General features: G+C 44.3%; 1 protein-coding gene across 5 annotated transcripts in view; it reads left to right on the plus strand.

Annotated features, from left to right (window-relative positions):
- The window catches only part of TSPAN4 (tetraspanin 4), a 422,638-nt gene that overhangs the window by 353,525 nt on the left and 47,174 nt on the right, over positions 1-21,939 (plus strand). For all 5 annotated transcript variants that reach the window (XM_069965625.1, XM_069965626.1, XM_069965627.1 and 2 more), the window contains one exon: positions 10,300-10,491. In XM_069965625.1, coding sequence (XP_069821726.1) covers positions 10,300-10,491 — 192 coding nt within the window. The remainder of the gene's footprint in view (positions 1-10,299; positions 10,492-21,939) is intronic.

The raw sequence follows: 21,939 nt of genomic DNA on the forward strand, positions 1-21,939 counted from the left end.
AAAGTCTATTGAAACTGAGAAATCCTTTGTCACCGGCGCTCCTGTAGATGGTGATGTCTTAACAATAGGATCCTGACGCTCAGACCAGAGAAATGATTAAACATCTTATGCAGTAGGTAATCCTTCCAAGAAAACGGTTTTAATTGATTTTTACATGGTACAAGACTCTGACACATAGACAGGCGCCGCAATGAGAAGTACATCGTGTGGGGATGATACAGAAGTGTGACCAATGTGCCGACTGTCAGTCACTAGAGATCAGGCAAGTTATGGAGAGAAGTTTAATTAAAAAAGGGTCTATATGTGGAGGATGATCTGCCATGTTATAGCAAGGTTTATAGCTGTGATATTACTACAGTGAATATGTCACCAAACAGCCTATCTGTCTATTTTACAAAATGATGTTCACCCCCTGACTCTATGTGCAGTTCTCCGCACCATCCACAAGCTTAGATGCTGTGTCTTTTTTTTGCTCTAAAATTGGTGGACAGTGTCACCTAGGCGGGGCTTCACAGCAGTTGGGTGCAGCGAGGCGGGCCAAACTACCCTTCAGCCCCGCCTAGGTGACATTATCCACCGATGGAATGAAGCAATTTTAAAACAGAAAGACACAGACAAGTTTTATACAGGTATATATTAAATGTACAGCATCTAAGCTTGTGGAGAACTGCACATGGAGTAAGGGGGTGACTATATCATTTTAAGCCCCTGGAGATGTATTAGGTCCTGATTGTGCAGCACAGTTCCAGGAGATCCTAAGCAAAAGCAAAGATAACATTATTTGTTTGCAAATGACAAGCTTAAAGTTTTTATATCATTATAAAAAAAAAAACTTTTGACCGGTCAAAGAGAGTATCAAAGTTTTGGACGGTCGGGTTCTGTGCATTCAGACCCTCACCGATTGTCAGGGAAAGCACTTTTCTCCCCTTGATTCTATTATAGGTGTATGGAGCCCATCTCCTTTAGGGACATGCCAGGTAGAGAAGTGCTCTCCTCAGGGGCATAGCTAAGGGTTCAGCCTAGGGGGGGGGGGCGCGAGTGAGTCTCAGTGGGCCCCCAACCAATTATGTTTTTTATTAAGGGGGATATCCAGCTTTGCAAAAACATAGCTGCCTTTTTCCAGAAACAGCGCCACTCTCCTCCAAAGCTTGGATGTGGTAGTGCAGCTCAGTTCCACTAAAAGAGAATGGAACCAAGTTGTAATACCACAAACAACATAGACGAAGCTATGGCACTGTGTTTGTTTTCTAATTAGCCATCCATCCATTCTTCTATCTCTTTATCTCATATCTACTGTCTAATATCTATTGGGCAGCATGAGGACTACACCATAGCTGATGGTCAATGACCAATTAGGCAACACCTGAAGGGTATACCCGCAGTACCAATAGAGTAAATGTATAGTAGAAATGCTGGGTAATAACAATAAATAGTCCCATGGAGTTCAAGGCAGCTATACTAAATAACCTATATACAAGAAGCCAGACTACTGCAACATAACTAAAAGAAATAATTACTTTACTAATTCATAAAAACAATACATGACAATACATTAAATATGTAGTATTTAGTATGTAAATGTAGTATTTATACCCAATCCTCCTGGTGGTTAGACACCACCACCACGACTGTGAGTAGACTGTACCTCCAAATTAGGTACCCCCTTTTCAGTTAGCCAGCAGGTCCCATAACCAACCCCATAGATATCATCCTAGCCGTGTGGGCCCCCAGGAGCATTGGTTGCTGGCCTGGGGCCACCTACAGCCAATAGACATTTGTTAAGTCTGTCTGCAAAAGCAATAACTTTTGCAGACAGCATTAACTGGCCAAATCTTCAGTGGGCCCCCTGCCTGGGTGGGCCCGGGAGCGGCCGCCCCCTCTGCCCCCACCAAATTATGGTACTGGCTCTCCTGGTTAGTTTTAGCAATCAGTGGGGGTCTGGACCCCCCAAACCTCTTGCTTTATCTCTGTTCCATACCTTCTGAAAGAAGAGAGCTAAGATATTTTTGTGTGTGATGACACCAGAGTTTACATCTGTAACTCTTGAGCTCCATGATACCTCTCAGCATTACGATTGTTCAGCAGATCTAGAACACTTTTCAGGACATGAGCACAGCATTCTTCTTCACCTTTTATTCTCCATTATAAACTGCAGTTTTCTTGCTGCCACCTCAGGATAATGTAATTTTTTTGTTTGGCTTTGACTATTTTCCCTTTTGCTCATAAGTGCTCTTTCCTTTTATGTGTCCCTGACACAATTGGCTCCTGCCCTGCAGAGCTGACAATCTAGTGGTCCTTGCGGCAGCGTTTCATGAATATGTATGTATCAGCGGTGGTGTAACTACTCTTCTCTCTCCACTGTTGGTGCTTTCAGGGCTGTATCTGTATCCATTCTGTACAGGAGACTGTGGAGAAAGTCTAAAGCATAGAAATAAATATTATTCCTGAAGCTTCCCAAGCACTGCAGGCAGCAGAAAGTTTAATCACGCTAAGGGACGACGACTACTGTGCGGGAGCACGAATGTAAGGAGAGGCAAGAAGAGAGCGGGAAGGAGGGAGAGGAGCAGGAATACAGAGATGTGGAGGGAATGTGGGAGGAAAACGCAGAGAACAGGGTCTGCCCAGTATTGTAGAGAGAGTTTAGGCATGAGGAGCAGTGAAGTTGGGCAAAATGGAGCAGTGAGGTGTACAAGACAGATTGAGAAAGTGAGTATCCTATGTCTCCCCTGAGATCCCTCTGGGAACATAGATTCTGCATACAGATGTTATCCGAAATCCTGCCATTGCCTGGACTTAGATGTGAGCGTTAGATAAATGATAAGCTTTTAATTACTGTGCGGCTGTGATAGACAGGGAATCAGGATGGGATTACTGTGCTTTATTATGCATCACACGTTGTAGTGCAATACATGTGGTATTGTATTGTGTCTGCCCGTCTATATGGTATCTGTAATCTATATATATTCTCTACCCTGAATCTCTGTGTGTGTCATCTGTCTAACATCTATCTGTTGATCGATCAATCTTTCTATCGTGTATCTATGATATCCTATAATTGCCTAGAAATAGTAATGTTTATATACCTCCCACCCTTTTGGATTGCCAAAGTTCTTTGTCTAATATACAGTTAGGAGTCAGACAGAGAGTTTTTGGGGAAAGGTAGAAAGTTTATTAAAGAAAATGTATCCCCGTAGGTCAAAAGAGGAACTGCAGGACCATTGGTGGGGGGGAGCAGCAGAAACGGTCATTCCAAAGAGTGACACTTGAGCGGTATGTTCTTACCTCCTAATCCTATGGTGGAGTCCTTCTGCTTGCTCTTCCTTTGTATAAATAATTGTGCCATTTGGATTTGGCAGAATATAACCCCATGAGATGTGAGAAATAAGGGACTCAGCTCTACTTTCCTGGTTTGATTTACTGTACGCTGTAAAGTAGTTACGCTAATGTGCTATGAGTGGTGTCAGTGATCTCTGTGGATTATTGTGATGAATCGCAGCATTGATTGACATCTTTGTTTCCTAATACTTATGTTGGAATTGTCTATTACAGCCGCATATTCCCCGGGGTGTTAAGGAAGTTTAATTAAAGTCAACGTTTTCCCTTTGACATCTCTGTAAATAATCTCTGTATAATCCTCACATTATGGTGTCAGGGCTCAATGGTTATGTAGGGGTTAGGGTTATTACAGCTGCGCTGCTCCGCCTATCCTAAAGAAGCTGTTTATTTTATACTATGCTTCCTAGATGTTTCTTCATGTGCAGAGTGCTTTCCTACTGTTTCCAAAGAGGTTCTGCAGCAGCTGGAGTGTAGCTTATATGTACCCCTTCTGCAAAATAACATCAACATTTAATAGAAGAAGTCATCTATGGTGTTGTAGCTTTATATGGCCTCAGAATTCTATGATGACTAATATGCAGATAATTTATCCTGGAGGATATATTTTTTATACCCTTGTTCCATGAGTTGTACATGCCTCAAGGATGGAAACGTCATCATAAGATCATGGAAAGGTAGTAAACCTTAGGACAAGGGGTCTTCTTATTGGAGATGAGCGCAACTCGAGTTTGCTCTAGTCCGATTGTTCAGTATTGGAATACCGGTGACTGAAGAAGTTGGATGCAGCCCTAGGGAGTCTGGGAAAACATGGATACGACTTATAGCTGTGTCCCTGTTTTCTTGTACTCTTTACGGCTGCATCCAACTTCTTCAGCCACCGGTATCCAATGCCGAACAATCGAACAAGCTCAAGTTGGGCTTATCTCTAGTTCTTGTTAGTCAGCTTCAGCACCATGGACAGCAGTCAGATCCAATGTCATATATGAGTAAGGAACGTCCATGGATTGGATGATGCAAAGTTAAACAACATTGTAATATACTTTTGTGTTTCAGCCCCTCACTGCTACCCAGCTATCCTATTACTGTCAGTGATGCAACATATTCCTGTTTACATGCACAGATTAAAAACCCGTCTTTCTGATCTGCTGCTCTCCAGGCACCCAGCTCTCTAAAACCATGACCCTATTCCCAGTATGGCAGCGTACTCCATGTATTTTCACCACATTTTTATGCTCTGCTGAGGTTGCAGTCTTGATAGGTTTATCGTTCTGTCCTTGTACTGTGCAGAGAAGCTACTACATAGAAATTGTTTTCACCTGTCGGCCAGTGATCTGGTTTTGATGCATTGCACCTAGTTAAGGTTCATGTAGTCAGGGCGGCTCATGTCGAGCTTCCTATAGTCTAAAGTCAGCTGTTTTATTAGGGCAATAAAAGAGATATTGAACTATTTAGTGTTAAACTGAAGAGCGCCTCTCGCTCTGTAACTCCCTATTACTGGGTTCTGGAGACATGCAGGGTTGTACCATCACCAGATATCTGTATATAGAGGTTATCTGTCAATAGACAGCAGCATATCCATAGCAGAATCCGCAACACCTGCAGAATTACTACACAATTAGACTTCCCCACACATTAAATCTACAGCAGAGCCGACAACCATGGTTTTTCAGACCTTTCTCATCCACTTGGTACTACCTACTGGTAGAAAAAATGCTATGGATTTCCCAAAGCCTTACATGTCACCCATAAACCATGTTTTACTCTTGCTGAGTAACCCATTTAACCTTTTCACTACCCTAGAGTAGTAGGTGCAATAGTGATAGTGACTTACAGGAGGTGTTCTTGAACAATATAATATTATAAGTTATGGGCATTAGGTTTCTGGTGATACGTTGATCCGGGGATTGTTCTGGTTGCCATTGCAGTCGGGGGGGGGGGGGGGAGTTTCTTCCTGTGGTGGGGCAGTTGTCTTCTGCCCCATAGGGGTTTTTCGCCCTCCTGGATCAACACAGTAGGATTCACCTAGGTTGAACCTGATGGACTCTTGTCTTCTTTCAACCTTATTTACTATGTTACTATGTGTTTAGTCTTGTCTAGGATGAGATACAATGGTCTCCAACCTGCAGCTGATCTCATGTCTGTGAGCAGCTATATGATCTCACTTGCATTTAACATTACCATACTGTATGTTACATGATGTTGAGTGGGTGCATTACCCATAGTGCTGACCACAATAACTAACAGGATACATAGAATTAGTGTATTTACAGTCTCATTTTTTGCACATCAATACATTGAATTTCTCGCCGCGATTCACCGAGTTGATTTCATTTTCATCTCATTTTCACTTAATTATGTGCCATGTGTTCAATATTTGTCTCATCCAGCCGTCGTCTTTATTTAATGATTTCTATTTTTTCAGATCTGATTATTTGCTTGCCTGGTTATAGGACTAATAACTTGACAATGAGCTGCTCCGGGCTGTCGGGTGGTTCACAGTCTGGGGGAAAATGGAAAGGAAGAAGTCAAACTTAGAGGAGAAATCATCAGGGAAAGAACATGATCTGACACATTTAGAGTTATTTCTGTGAAATCTGTGATCCCCAAGCACCACTTAGCTTTATGGAAGCCCAAACCCCATAGTCAGTGGTTAGGTTGCCATTTAATGTGAAGCTCCAGTTCTCCGGTTATTAGTTCTGCTCTGTCTCCCTCCAGCATTGATGGCAAGGGAACACTGCTTGTCCATTCACCTTGACACCTCTAAGGAAAATAAGCTGCATCCTATGTTGTCTAGGCTAACTGTCTGCTCCTCTTAGCTACATCTTCCTCATTACTTTTACATCTCTTCAGCAGAATGGCCAAAACATGAGGTACACTTTAATTTCCAAAGTGTAGGTAGGTAGGCATGCATACTACAGAAGCAGATTGTATGGCTGCTACAGGTCCATTGCAGACAGTGGGTCAAGCCCTAGTTAGTCCCATTCCACTTTGCTGTTGTGTATTAGGAACCCTTTGCCAGAGTCTCCTGACTACAGGAACTACTGTGTTACCAAACAAGGAACTGGGAAATTGGACGGAGGGAAAGTGCATGGATGGGGATACAAACACCAAACCCTATGGCCCACAGCAAAACCCAGGGATAGTCCCTCTCTCTCTTAGTCCCCCCTGTCTCTTAGACATTGAAAGGTCAGGTGGGGTTGGATTGTCCCTTAAAGAGAGTAGCCAATAAATGATTGCCCCATACATGGTTACATAAATCTTTTTTTTTCCCTCCTCTTTTGTCAGGCTGTTATTATTACTGTTTAGCAAAATCTTTGTTACAGCATGTATCCAAAACGTCAGCTGAATCACACATCTGCGGTGCGGATTTACAACTCTAGTGTGAAATATGTTGGTGCTATTTAAGGGTGCCGCTACACAGGAGAAAGAGAATACACAATATATCAGCATGTATATCCCAATCGTGTGGATGCGCCACTGACTATATAATAGATATGTAGATAAAGGGTATGGTCTCATAATCGCTTGTGGACCAGTTGAAGAAAATTTTAGAAAATTTATAAATCTAAATATTTCACGCCTTCTTAACCACAACATGAAGGGTTGGGTGAGGGAGTTTGGTACCTGCCCAGGAGCCAAGTCAGCAGCATACCTGGTGGCTGCCAGCTGCTATATGCTATGCCATTGCTAATGGCCAAGATCTGAGATCATTCTGATGTCATGGAACTTAAATTCTGCAATCAATAGCAGTTATGGCATTTAAACAGTTTTTGCACATAATTGATGCTCGGGGTGTGTGTGATCAGCCCCCCACCCACCAATGTCAAAAGTTGACTGAATGCTTATAAAAGGCCCCTTGGGGGGGGGGGGGTGTTAAAAGAAAACTGTTAAAAATAGACCGAACAATAGTTTTATTAGGCTGAAGAGGATTATTTGTTAGATCAAAGGGTAAAATGTTCTTTAAAGGGGTACTCCAGTGGGGGGGGGGCATTTTTTCCTGACACCGGGGAGTAGGTAGGTGAGGGAAACGACGTCCGGGGAGGTGAGTGGACATCTTTTCCCTCAGCCACCTCCTCCCCAGTCCCAGGAAAATAATGCCCCGCCCGCTGGATTCCCCCTTCAAGTCAAACAGTTTCCTTGTTTGCAGTTATATTACTTGTTAACCTCTCAAGTTCTAGGATCCTGTTATACAGCATTCAGCATTTCCAGGCTTCTTGTTTTATGTCCCAGGCACAGCACACATCTTTGTCTGTAGTAGTGGGATGCATCTTTTTGTCTACCTTGTTTCCATTGCACTCTTGCTGTAGTAGCTTATAACTCGGATTTGTTGATAATCCTTTTCATGAAAATCACGCTAAAGACGAAATCCCTGCATTAGATGCAAACAGTAGCCATGTCCTCTTGTGAGGAACAGTTGGGATAAGCCAGTAATGCGCTGGGTGTTACTACTTGCAATTAGCTGTTCTTGCCGTCAGCTATATCTGTATCTCAGCTGACTATTCATGGAGGGATAAATGATTTGTGTAAACTTATTATAAATTTTTCTGTTGTTTATACATTCATAAAGGGTAAATCAGGATTTGTGCATAGAGCAGAATTTACTATATGTGACATGCACAGCTCTATAGTAATAAAGGAGAAGGGTACCCCAGCAGTGAATGATCTGCTCCACAATCAGCTACATGTGCTGAAAGACAGTCTAGCAGGAGGAGGAGGAGGGAGGATGCTTGATAACAGGAGAAAGAAGCATTTTTGTCTGATAAGATATATTCCAAAATTTCTTTTAATTGCTTGAACTAGTGATCTATGGAAAGTTTGTTGAAACAACAGTGCCTATATAAAAATGGGCACAAACATTTTGGCACTGTTTTCGGCACTTACAGTTAGTCAAACCCCTTTTTGATAAGACCCCTTTTTCCCTTTTTTTTTTTTCTGGCCACTTTTTTCCAGGGCCATGCCCTTTCGTTGGGAGAGGCCCAAAAGTGTCTAAAACTCATAATAAATGTGGTGCAAAGCAGATATGTCAGTTTTTTGGTGCATATGCAGTAGTAAACCTTGGACAATGAATCACTAAAAATACTACTTTATTGGAAGATTAAAGGAGAAGTCTGGCCCTGGATAAAGATCTGACAGGCGGTAGGGGCAGGGGAGAACATAATCCTTATTTACCTCTCCCCATGCCCACCAGGTATACAGTCATTATACCTCGATTGCAGACAACTAAAGATGAGTGAATCTTAAGCACATTGTGGCATTTGATTACCGGTTGCTGAAGAAGTTGGATGCAGCCCTAAGGGTACCTGGAAAACATGGATACAGCCTACGACCAATGGTTTTCCAGGAATTCCTAGGGCTGCATCCAACTTCTTCAGCAACCGGTTATCAAATACCACAATGTGCTTAAGGTTCACTCATCTTTAGTTGTCTGCAATCGAGGTATAATGACTGTATACCTTTAACTCCGAACATTGCCCACTACAGTAGGATGGTAGAGTATGTATTGCCTTCAATATAAACTACTTTAAAGGACAAGTCCGGCCATGTAAATTTTTTTTCTATGAGCCTGTTCTCCCATGTAGGAAGATGCTTTTAATGTCTGGCGCAGAGTGTCAGAAATGTATTTCCAAGCTCTGGGAGTGCTAAGGGTTGTAACGCCTCCTTACTCCCCTACCCATCCCTATTCCTGCTTAAAGTGACTCTGTACCCACAATCTGACCCCCCCCCCCCCCCAAAAAAAAAACTTGTACCGTCGGATAGCTGCTTTGAATCCAAGATCGGTCCTGGGGTCCGTTCGGCAGGTGATGCAGTTGTTGTCCTAAAAAAATACTTTTAAACTTGAAGCCCTGTGCCCAACGTGAGTTTCTGTGCCCACCCCCTCCGTCCCTCCTCCCCACCCTCTTCATCATTAGGAATGCTCCAGGCAGATTGCCTCCTATTTCCCACCTGTGGCAGCCCGGCACATGGGCTGGATTTTTAAGGACCTGTGCAATGTTCAGCATGAAGAAAATGTATCAGTAGCATTCCTAATAATGAAGAGGGTGGGGAGGAGGGAAGGAGGGTTGGTGAAAAGTTAGGGCACACATACTCCAGTTTGGCAGGGCTGTAAGTTTAAAAGTATTTGTTTAGGACAATAACTGCATCACCTGCCGAACGGACCCCAGGACAGATCTTGGATTAAAAGCTGCTATCCGAAGGTACAAGCAACCAGGGGGGGGGGGCAGATTGTGGGTACAGAGTCGCTTTAAGTGACAGTCGAGTCAGCGTACAACTCCTCTTAGCAATGGCCATTTTCTAGACTTTTCAAGGAAGATGTAAAACATGTCTATAGCACATAATACATTTGATGCATGGCTTGTACTACAGTGCTCCAGATTTGTCCAATGTTATTTGCAGTTCTATGAAAACCAAGGCTTGGTTAGGATATCATAATGAGCTGTACGACATCTTACATACCCAACACTGCTACATCTGAATGCTTTGCCTCTTAAAGTAGAGACATGATGGCTTCACCGGTGTAGTAATTCTGCTGTGTTTTTATTTCACCGTCTAAAACTGTACATTTTGCCTTCGTGTAGCCATCATCCCCTTTGATGTCAGAAATCCCCCTCAGTATTTACCTGGACGGCACGGTATTGATCACCTTGGCTTTTAGCAGACAGCTGTAAACACCTCGGAAAGTGGATGTACTCTGTGTTACTGCTGGGTCCCTGTTGCGTCTCTTTGTACTTTACAAATACTTTTACAAACATCGTGGGAGGAACAAGTTTGCTTTGCAGCCATGTACTTGGTTTAGAAGTTAACACTTCACTGTTTCTTCCCCCAATCCAAAAAAGCTGTATTGATAAAATGACTGGGCCTTAATGAATGATTAAACAGGGGCCGCAGTGAATGTATGTCTATTTCCGACTGTTCTTCCATACAGAACTGGTTTATCATCATTTCTCCTCTCTTGTGTCTTGGCAGCTCGGAGGATGTGGGATCCTTGGAGTCGGTATCTGGTTGGCGGTCACGCAGGGGAACTTTGCCACGCTCTCCTCCTCTTTTCCTTCACTGTCTGCTGCCAACTTGTTAATAGCTACAGGAACTATCGTGATGATCGTGGGATTCCTGGGCTGCATCGGTGCTATTAAAGAGAACAAATACCTACTGCTGAGCGTAAGTACACCGCCGGGTGGGAGTTGTATAGTGCTGGACGTCCTCCTAATAGAGAAAAACAAGACGCAATGAACAGGCCTGTAAACGGCTACAAATGAGTGAGCTGAAAAATATAATTATTATAGAGCTGATATCATACACATAGGTAGAATGAGGACGAGCGCTTAGCTCTGCCATATATTGGATATTTCCACTGAAAAACAAGATCTCTCTAGGGGTCTATGAGTCATCTTCTGTCTGTCCAGCCAATTTTGTAATTTGTAATGTTTAATGGAAACCCAATAATGTAATACAGTGGTATTCCTGCCTACTATTAATATTACATGGGATGATTCCTACAGGATCTGAGAGATGAAAAGCTCTAACATCAGATGCATATGGAAGCTCACTATAGACTGCATATTACTTATAGCTTGTAGGGGGCATGAGCTCTGTACATGAGAGAGGAACAAGCTCACTGTTAGCCACTGCTTCTCCTGTGCAAGAATAGCACCCCATCAAGTGTAGACATTAGAGATGCACAAACCTCGGGCATGCTAAACTCTGAACTGTCGGCATTTGATTACCGGTGGCTAAAGAACCTCTATGCAGCCCTATGGCTGTATCCATGTTTTCCAGGCATCCTTAGAGCTTCATCCAACTTCTTCAGCCACCGGTAATCAAATGGCAAGAGTTCAGGTTCAGACAAACCTGAGCAAGCTCGAGGTTCACTCATCACATCCAACAAAACCCTCCAATCCACCCAGCACAGATACGCCAAGTATAAGATTTTATTGGAGAGAGAACCCTGGCCTTAGCCGATGCATTTCTGGTGCTATACTGACATGTGTAAGGGTTCAGTATAGCACCAGAAATACATCTGGTAACTGAGGTCAGGCATATGGGGGAAACAAAACGGGACATATTTGTACTCAACTATTTTAGTAAAACATTTAGCAAATGTGAAGGGAGCAGTAGAAGATGCAAATAATCCCACATTTTTAAAGACCTGGGGAAAGGACCTTGGGGTCAGCCTTACAGAGCCTATGAATAAATCCGTTATTGCTGCCCCTAAACTCCATTGAGCAAGAAGAGTAAAACCACTGTTCATACATTAGCTTGCTGTTTGCTAGGGCCTGCAGCTTGGGTTTGTCTTTTGGCCACAAAAATTGCCATGCTACCAATGATCTTTGGTTACACTGACTGCTATTGTTGTGTAGCCCTAGCCTTCATCACATTTTTCCAGTTATGTACATATATACTGGACCCTCTATTGGCAGGTTGGGGGTCTCAATAGTTACAGTAATAACCAATTCATAAATTAAAATGAAATATATAGTAGAGTGCATAGAAGAAAGTTAAAAGCATGATCTACAATGCTCTGATATAAACTGTTGGTAGTACAGACGGGAGAAATGGTGCAATGTAGAGTCTACCCTCAGCAGAGAACGATGTGATCGCTTGTTTAAACCCAAGTAATAGCCCCTTTTACGTGTTTCGCTGCAACAACAGCGTCCTCAGGAAAATAGCTATCACGCACCTCGTGATAAATGCCTCCCTATATATGTGATCAGTAGGAAGTATGTCCCAGGGAACGCCACAAACAAATGATGTCACCATGCCATCATGCATCTAACCAAGATCATGTGACAATGGGTAGATTTCACAATCTAGCCTCTATCCTGGCCAGTCATGTGATCATTGTTTGCATCTATCATACCTGAATATAAGGTCTCACAAGATGTTGGCAAAACACTTCCAGTTCAAAGTGTGCACAGTGTGTATTTTCCCAGTTAAAGGTGTTCTCTGCACAGTCCTTACTTGATAGAAGATTTTTACCCCTGCAGAGACCCCACTGATCAGCTCTAATCTGTTGCTGCATATGAGACTCCCGGAGGTCTCGCTTAGCCGATCGGTGACTGTGGCAGGGCTGTGCACGGATTGGCTGAGCGGGGCCTACGGGAGCCGGGAGCCTCAGATGCAGCCGGAGCGCCAAGCAGGTAACGTATGCTGCAGGTGGTGGGGTGTTAAAGGGGCCGGCGTTAAATACTCGTAGCAGAATAAAAATACCACTGCTGGTATGTAACCCCATTGAAGATCACAGTACCAGGATTTGCAGCGGATTTTGCTGCAAACTTGCAGCGTGAAATCCACAGCAAATCTGGTACGTGTGAAGCTGGCCTAAGTGTTCAGTTTCCCTCAGTGTATATTCAAATCAGTAGGTGGTCTGTGTAATCCTGGAGAAGAACAGTCCTCCGTTAATTTAGAATTTCCCTATTACAGAATATGAAAATTGTTTTTCTAAATTGCACACCACTATTCTGGTAAACACAAAAGTAAGTAAAACCATTCCCCCAATACTGCAACATTTCTAAGTATTGCTATTTGTTCTCATTCGGGTTAATAAAGTCCTTTATTTTTGAGTATTGATCCACCTAAAAAAGACGGGATTGTCCTCCGTTACCCAAAGTTTGCCCCTTTATCTGCAGTATGTCAGCACGCGGAGCAGAAAGGTTAACAGTGATCTTACAGAGGATGCCAGCTGTGTGACATTCAATCCTCCGAGCTCAAACGCCGAGCAACTGCAGCATGAAATATTACAGAAGAGAAGTCAGGAGCTGAGGGAAGAGCAGGAAATAAAAACACACTTTACCGCTCGCCCAGGAGGCTTTGAGCGGGAACTCAAATTGATTTTCCTATCTGTGTACGCACCGCAGAGATGGCAGCGGCACAAGTGTGGTTATTCTGTGATGCACCCAAGGAAGAGGTGGGGATTACGGATGCACATTTCTATTATAACTTGTGACACATCTTTCAATAACAGACAAGCAGCTTCCACCCCATTCTCAAAGAAACATTTCATTTTCTAGTCAGAAGCCATCAGTGCTTAGAGAGTACATAGAACAATGTTGTTTTCTCATCTAAAGTTTTGTTCTCTGCGGTTCACAACACAAGAGTCAAAGAGGGTCATCGTGAAATGGTGCGAAGCAATGCTTCTCAAACATGGAGACCAGATCTGTGACAAGTTATAGCATGCTGCCTAGGCCAGGATATGGTGCCCAGCAAAACCCTCTGTTTAACAATATCCAAATATGTTGTCCCCCTCATGTCTTTAGAAATATAAGTACTGCTAGATAATACAGTGGTACCTTGGTTTAAGAGTAACTTGGTTTAAGAGCATTTTGGTTTAAGAGCTCAGTTTTTCAAAATTGTGACTTGGTTTAAGAGCATTGCTTTGGTTTAAGAGCTCCCTGTACTGGGTGGGAGGGGGAGTGGGGGAGAGGCATGGCCTGCATAGCGGGGTCTACAGCTCTGTACTATGACCCAGGAAGTCTCCCTCACCTTCCAAATCATAGCAAATCCACCAGGCTGGGGCTTGCATCAGGGGACAGGACTGTGGAGGTAATCACTCCATAGCTGTAACCCCTCTCTCCCCAGACAGAGAGCGCTCCATGTATGTGCCCACATATGTCCTGCTTATTCCTTCATGCTCCCTGCAGTCTCTGTCAGCCCTTGTGTTTCCCATCCTCTCCATTACTGTACAGTAACTTATAATATCTCATATTCTGCTGTTTCTGAGTGTTTGTTTCATTAGTTTTACATGTTAATCAGAATAATAAATCATTATTTTTGGGGTGTGGAACCAATTGTCTGCATTTCTATGATTTCTTATGGGAAAATTTGCTTTGGTTTAAGAGTGGTTTTGGATTACAAGCACGGACCTGGAACGAATTATGCTCGTAATCCAAGGCACCACTGTACTTATTTTGGCATACCATTGATTTTGGCATTAATGCTTTTATTTTCTAAAAAAATGGCCAGATCCCTCACTGTCTTACGGCGTCAGCCCCAAGCTCCTGTAATTCTGCCCCAATACAATACTTAGCTTGCACTGTGTCAGTTTGTAACCCAAATACTGCCACCATGTGGTTGGATGATCGTATAGCTTGCTAAGGCTTTTAAAGCATCTCTGTACCAACAATCTGTCCCCCCCAAACCACTTGTAACTTTGGATAGCTGCTTTTAATCCAAGATCTGTCCTGGGGTCCGTTCAACAGGTGATGCAGTTATTGTCATAAAAACAACTTTTAATTCAGCAGCGCTGTGTCTAACGGCCGGGGCTTACATTTGTATATGCATTAGGCTGGCACCACCTCTCTGTCCTTCCTCCCCACCCTCCTCATCATTAGGAATGATCCAGGAACATTTACTGCTGTTTGAGCTTTGCACAGGTGTATTAACGATCAAGCCCATGTTCATTATACACACAGGTGGGGAATAGGAAGATATCTGCCTGGAGCATTCCTAATGATAAGGAGGGTGGGGAGGAGGGAGAGAGGGTGTGCCATATATTAATGTAAGCCCCGGCTGCTAGACACAGCGTTGCTGGATTAAAAGTTGTTTTTAGGACAATAACAGCATCCCCTACCAAACAGACCCCAGGACAGATCTTGGATTAAAAGCAGCTATTCGAAGGTACAATCAGTGGGTCAGATTGTGGGTACAGAGTCGCTTTAAAGGTGAGCAGCATTAGATGGGACTTGCCAGCAAATTGTTTTCATTGTTGAGGACACTGTGAAGGTTGAGTGAGAATAATGCCACGCCACCCATTCACCAGTGTAGTGGAGAGCGGCTCCTGCTATACATAGTCAGTGCCCACATTGGAGTGCTGTACAGGAATGTACAGAGTGATGTAGGTGGTATGAAACCAGGAGAAAGCAGCTCTTGCTACAATGACTCCAATGGAGACAGGGCTGGCAACTATGTTGTTTGCACAATAAAACTGTATAGTAATGGAATCCTTTTGAATGAGGTAATGTGATGTGTGGGTTGTGGAGGGAGACAGAAACGAGGGGAGGAGTCAGGGTTGATGGGCGGAGTGATTAAAGGGGGTGGCCACTTTATAGTAAAATTGTTCAGAGTACAGTATTATTAACTGTGCTGTGTATCTTAAAGAGCTAAAATCAGATGCCCCTCTACCAGGCTGTGCTGTCCTGCTCCGTAATAATTCTGTCCATAAGGTGGCCGACATGGAGGAACATGTGACCATGGCCCATCCCCCCAGTGTCCCTCACTGAGCCTGTATATGCCTAAGAAGTATACAGCGGACAGGGCAGAATAGACAGAATCACCACAGACCAGGATGGCACAGCCTGGAGGAGGGGCGTTTAATTTTAGCTCTATGAGGTACAGAGGGAGCTGCTGTCAGTAAGTGCTTAGAGTAACAATTTTACTATAAAGTGGCCAACCCCTTCAACCCCTTTGTTACAAAGAGTGTGTTGGGCCTCTTCCCACCTTCTTTTCTGTGAGGGTTGCACAGAGCCAGGAACCTTTATGGAACAAGTACTCTGCACTGGATGCATTCTGTATTACAGTCACCATTCTGGAATAGGCTAACTAGTGTAAATATATATATATATATATATATATATATATATATATATATATATGTATATATATATATAATATTCAGTAACATTGTAGTAACATAGTAGAAGATAAAGACTAAGTAATTTATTCCTTCATATCAAATACAAGGACATCGATATCCGAAGGCAAACGCCAATGTGTTTCGGTGCTACGCTTCTTAGTCATGGCATAACCAAATAATGTGATGAACATGCTTATATACATAGTAAATTAGCACCTGGCTTCACTGTCACTCCCACTCATGGGGTGGTGTCGGACACCTCCCTCAAGACAGTAACATAAAATGTGTGACCAACCATGCAAGAGGAAGCCTATATCAAGTTGCAAAAATACAAAAAGTGTCTAGAAATGACTTTGCACATATGATAACGATAATGAAGTAAGTCTGAGCACAGCAGATCGATGTCCTTGTATTTTAATATGATTGGAATAAACTATCTTCTACTACTCTGAAGCTGGAGGCCTTCCTTTGGCTACTAGGTCACAGTATCAGGGCCTAAAAGTATCACTGCTCCATAGCACCAGGGCCGGTTTTAGACAAAATGTGGCCCTGGGCAAAGTTGAAGGTGGGGCCCCAAATGCTAAAACATTGTAGCAGCAATTTAAGGTCCCGATACTTTTTTGTCAGCGGTTGGCGCGCTGCTCGAGGTGGGGTGATCTTCTGTGACCTTAAATAAGACCCCTCTGTGCCCTATATAGTAGATAGGTCCCTCTGTGCCTCCATAGTACATATAGTCGGTATCCCTCTGTAGGTAATTCTCCTGGTAGTTACCTCCACCACCCAGTATGTAGTATCCACCAATATAGGAGGCATCTCACTGTAGGTTTTACACCTGTTAGCTAGCCCCCTGATAGTTGCCCCCTCAGCAGATAGCAGCTCCCCTGATAGTTACCCCCCCCCCAGCACATAGCATCTCCCCTGTCCCCCCCCCCCCAAGCACATAGCATCTCCACTGATAGTTGCCCCCTCAGCAGATAGCATCTCCACTGATAGTTAAATGCCCCCCCGCCCCCAGCACATAGCATCTCCTAGGGCTGGGGTGATGTGGGCAAAAAATAAAATCTTGTTTTTTCTTTTCTCGATTTTTTTTATTTATTTTTTGATGGGTGTAGTAGTATAGGCATAGTGGATAAGGGGTGTAGCAATAGTAGAAGCATATAAGATGAGGGGTGTAGTAGTAGATAAGGGGAGTAGCAGTTTTGGGAGTAGTAGTAGTATCAGGAGTGGAGGTAATAATAGCAATGGTAGTAGAGCAGTATTGGGGGTAGTAGTAGAGCAGTATTGGGGGTAGTAGTAGAGCAGTATTAGGGGTAGTAGTAGGGCAGTATGGGGGTAGTAGTATAGCAGTATTGGGGGTAGTAGTAGAGCAGTATTGGGGTAGTAGTAGAGTAGTATTGGGAGTAGTAGTAGTAGAGCAGTATTGGGGGCAGTAGTAGAGCAGTATTAGGGGCAGTAGTAGGGCAGTATGGGGGTAGTAGTATAGCAGTATTGGGGGTAGTAGTAGAGCAGTATTGGGGGTAGTAGTAGAGCAGTATTGGGGGTAGTAGTAGAGCAGTATTAGGAGTAGTATTGGGGGTAGTAGTAGGGCAGTATGGGGGTAGTAGTAGAGCAGTATTGGAGGTAGTAGTAGAGCAGTATTAGGAGTAGTAGTAGGGCAGTATTGGGAGTAGTAGTAGAGCAGTATTAAGAGTAGTATTGGGGTAGTAGTAGGGCAGTATTTGTGGTAGTAGTAGAGCAGTATTGGGAGTAGTATTGGGGGTAGTAGTAGGGCAGTATTGGGGGTAGTAGAGCAGTATTTGGAGTAGTATTGGGGGTAATAGTAGGGCACTATTGGGGGTAGTAGTAGAGCAGTATTAGGAGTAGTATTGATGGTGGTAGTAGTAGGGCACTATTGGGGGTAATAGTAGGGCAGTATTAGGAGTAGTATTGAGGGTAGTAGTAGAGCAGTATTAGGAGTAGTATTGGGGGTAATAGTAGGGCACTATTGGGGGTAGTAGTAGGGCAGTATTAGGAGTAGTATTGGGGTAATAGTAGGGCACTATTGGGGGTAGTAGTAGAGCAATATTAGGAGTAGTATTGGGGGTAATAGTAGGGCACTACTGGGGGTAGTAGTAGGGCAGTATTAGGAGTAGTATTGGGGTAGTAGTAAGGCACTATTGGGGGTAGTAGTAGAGCAGTATTGGGGGTAGTAGTAGAGCAGTATTAGGAGTAGTATTGATGGTGGTAGTAGTAGGGCACTATTGGGGGTAGTAGTAGAGCAGTATTAGGAGTAGTATTGATGGTGGTAGTAGTAGGGCACTATTGGGGGTAGTAGTAGAGCAGTATTAGGAGTAGTATTGATGGTGGTAGTAGTAGGGCACTATTGGGGGTAGTAGTAGAGCAGTATTAGGAGTAGTATTGATGGTGGTAGTAGTAGGGCACTATTGGGGGTAGTAGTAGGGCAGTATTAGGAGTAGTATTGGGGGTAATAGTAGGGCACTATTGGGGGTAGTAGTAGGGCAGTATTAGGAGTAGTATTGGGGGTAATAGTAGGGCAGTATTGGGGGTAGTAGTAGAGCAGTATTAGGAGTAGTATTGATGCTGGTAGTAGTAGGGCACTATTGGGGGTAGTAGAGCAGTATTAGGAGTAGTATTGATGGTGGTAGTAGTAGGGCACTATTGGGGGTAGTAGTAGGGCAGTATTAGGAGTAGTATTGATGGTGGTAGTAGTAGGGCACTATTGGGGGTAGTAGTAGGGCAGTATTAGGAGTAGTATTGGGGGTAGTAGTAGAGCAGTATTAGGAGTAGTATTGGGGTAGTAGTAGGGCACTATTGGGGGTAATAGTAGGGTAGTTTTAGGAGTAGTATTGGGGGTAATAGTAGAGCAGTATTAGGAGTAGTATTGGGGGTAATAGTAGAGCAGTATTAGGAGTAGTATTGGGGGTAATAGTAGGGCAGTATTAGGAGTAGTATTGGGGGTAGTAGTAGAGCAGAGGAGAGATATGGGGGTACTTTATCATACAGGATACTGTGTGATTCAGCACCCACCTCCATCATGTACTGCTCAGGGCCTGGTGCCCATAGATACAGAGGGAGGAGGCCCCTGAACAGTATATGGTGGAAGGGGGGACTGCATCATACAAGATCCCCTGCCCCCTTCCTGTATACTGTTCGCTAGGCTAGTATATGGGGAGGGGGTTACTGTTTTATAGACACCCGAGGCTCCGCCCACCCGCGGCCGTAAGCACCGCCCCCTGGCCGCAAGTCCCGCCCCCAGTCTCCGTGACCCTCTAACCCCCCCCCCCTCTATTTCTTTACCTGGGCTTGCCGTTCCTCCTCTTCTGTAGGGCACAGGCAGCTCTGCAGGAGGGGCGCTCCGTCCTCACAGCTCAGCTCCTTCGTTCATTAGTGGGGCAGGGGAGCTGCTTGTGCTGCTCTGCTTCCTGCTCCACTAATGAAGGAAGGGGCTAGGGGGCCCCTGGGGGATGGGGGCCCTGGGCAAGTGCCTACTTTGCCCCCCCCTAACGCCGGCCCTGCATAGCACTAGCACTAATAATCCCCCCCTGCTGTGAGTTATGTTAGAGCACGCCTGGTGCTTCATCTATAAAAAGTATAAAACTGCATATAACTATATCTACAGAAATGCAGGGAAGACAATAAAGTCTGAACAGTACCCCATGGTACCGTGTTATTACCCACCAAAGTCTGTCTTTATTGTCTGTGAATCAGTGGGACATGTATTGTATGGTGCGGCGTGTGCTTCTCCGTTACCCTGCTGTCTAGAATAGGGAATCTCTTGGTGATATAATGGTCCCTGTCTTTTATCCCGGACAGCAGATCATAAAGGGTTGTCCCTTCTCACCAGTAGGATATTCTATGTGTACGCTTCCAGCCATCTCATCGCCTCCATGTAGTTATTGGAACTAAGGAAGCACATAGCTGATTTCTTTCCTCTCTTAATGAAACTCCTTGGATCGTGTAAAATGTAATTTCTAGATGGAAGAAGTAAGAGAACAAGGGCATTGCGAGAACATATTATGTCTTTATTGCTTTTCTACCTAATATAATCATGTAGAAAATCCCCTGCCTGCTTTCCAGGAACAGATTGTGCAGAGTTGCCAGAAGTTACCCCCCTTTCCTTTGGGTGTAAAAAGTCTTTTTTCTTGAAAGGAAAATCATATTTAACTCCATGTGTGGTTTAAAGTATTATGTCACTAAGTAAGATGTATAGAAATCTAAGAAAGCCAGGGGAGCTTGACGTCTGGTAGAAATAATAAGAGTTCTGTGTGTAGGCCTTGTGGGATGAGGAGAGTAGTGCCTCTGGCGTTGTATATTGTAAACACAGGAATATATGTATACGATGGCTCCTACTTTTACCACTATTCCTAATTGAATTCCAGTCTCTATGTTAAGTGTACCAGACACATGTGGTGACTCATATAAAGACAAAGGGAAAGTAACAAGCTGGAGAAGGCAAGGTCACTGCTCTCTAGTAAGTTAACAGAAACAAGAGCTGCAGTGATAAAACAAGATATTTTATGTGTCCTTTAGGCTAGGTATATACAGTGAATCCCAGTTGCTTGACAGGGAACTACCATATTGTGCTTCTGGTCATGTGACTCCATCATTTAAACAAGTGAATGGGGTCTCAAGCTGCTACCGCGTTTCCCCGAAAATAAGACATCCTCTTAAAATAAGACACCCCAACTAGTCTACCAACTATCCTATAGCAAGACATCCCCCTGAATGTAAGGCCCCCCTCCCCATGCTCTGTCTTGTGCCGCTTACCTCCCTCCCTGTGCTTGTCCCATGCCGGTCACCTCCCTTCATCCCTTCCTGTGTATTGTCTAGTTACGCTCACCTCCCTCCCTCCCCGTGGTTGTCCCGTGTGGCTCACCTCTTTCTCTCAGCGCTGCTCCCTCTCCCTCATGTCTCTCCCTCCCATGCCGCTCACCTCTCTCCCTCCTCATGCTTGTCCAGTGCCGCTTACCTCCCTTCATCCCTCCCCATGCTCTGTCTGGTACCGCTTATCTCCCTCCCTGTGCTTGTCTGGTGCCGCTCACCTCTCTCCCTCCCCGTGCTTGTCCCATGCTGCTCATCTCCCTCCCCCCATGCTCTGTCTGGTGCTGCTTACCTCCTCCCTCCATGCCCCTCACCTCTCTCCATCCCTCCCCATGCTTGTCCCGTGCTGTTCACCTCTCTCCGTCCCCGTGGCGCTCACCTCCCTCCCCGTGGCGCTCACCTCCCTCCCCGTGGCGCTCACCTCCCTCCCCGTGGTGCTCACCTCCCTCCTCATCCTTGTCTGGTGCCGCTCACCTCCCTCTCTTCCTGTGCTTGTCCCGTGCTGATCACCTCCTTCCATCCCTCCCGGTGCTTGTCTGGTGCCACTCACCCCTCTCCCTCAGGTGGAAAGAGAGGAATAAGTAATCCCCCAAAAATAAGACAGAATGCTGCTTTGGGAACAAGAATTAATATAAAGCACTGTCTTATTTTTAGGGAACACAGTATGACTGCAACTGCACAGTTGCAAAAAATCCATCCTGGCTTCTTTAGAAACGCAATGTGGTGGCTCCTGGTCATACTAATGTGATTCATTGTGTAGCCCTAGCCTTAAAGGGGTTATCCAGCGCTACAAAAACATGGTCACTTTCCCCCTACTGTTGTCTCCAGATTAGGTGGGGTTTTGAAGCGTTCCATTGAAGTAAATGGAGCTTAATTGCAAACCACATCTGAACTGGAGACAACAGTAGGGGGGAAAGTGGCCATGTTTTTGTAGCGCTGGATAACCCCTTTAATGTGGTTATCCAGGCATCAAGAAACAGTGCCACTCTCAGATTTCTCAGTTCTCAGATTGGGTGTAGGTTTTGCATTTCAGTTCTATTGAAATAAATGTAGCTGAATACCACACACAACCTGAGGACAGGGGTGGTGTTTTTTTTGTTAGAAACTATATTTTTTTCTAATCCCAGAGAGCCCCATTAAAAAGTTGGTCATACCTGCAATACTAAATAATGAGAAGATTACTTGACTGTATGAGAGTGCTCTGTAGACAGGAATGG

The sequence above is a fragment of the Dendropsophus ebraccatus genome, chromosome 4, assembly GCF_027789765.1.
Source record: "Dendropsophus ebraccatus isolate aDenEbr1 chromosome 4, aDenEbr1.pat, whole genome shotgun sequence".
In the NCBI taxonomy this organism is placed as follows: Eukaryota; Metazoa; Chordata; class Amphibia; order Anura; family Hylidae; genus Dendropsophus; species Dendropsophus ebraccatus.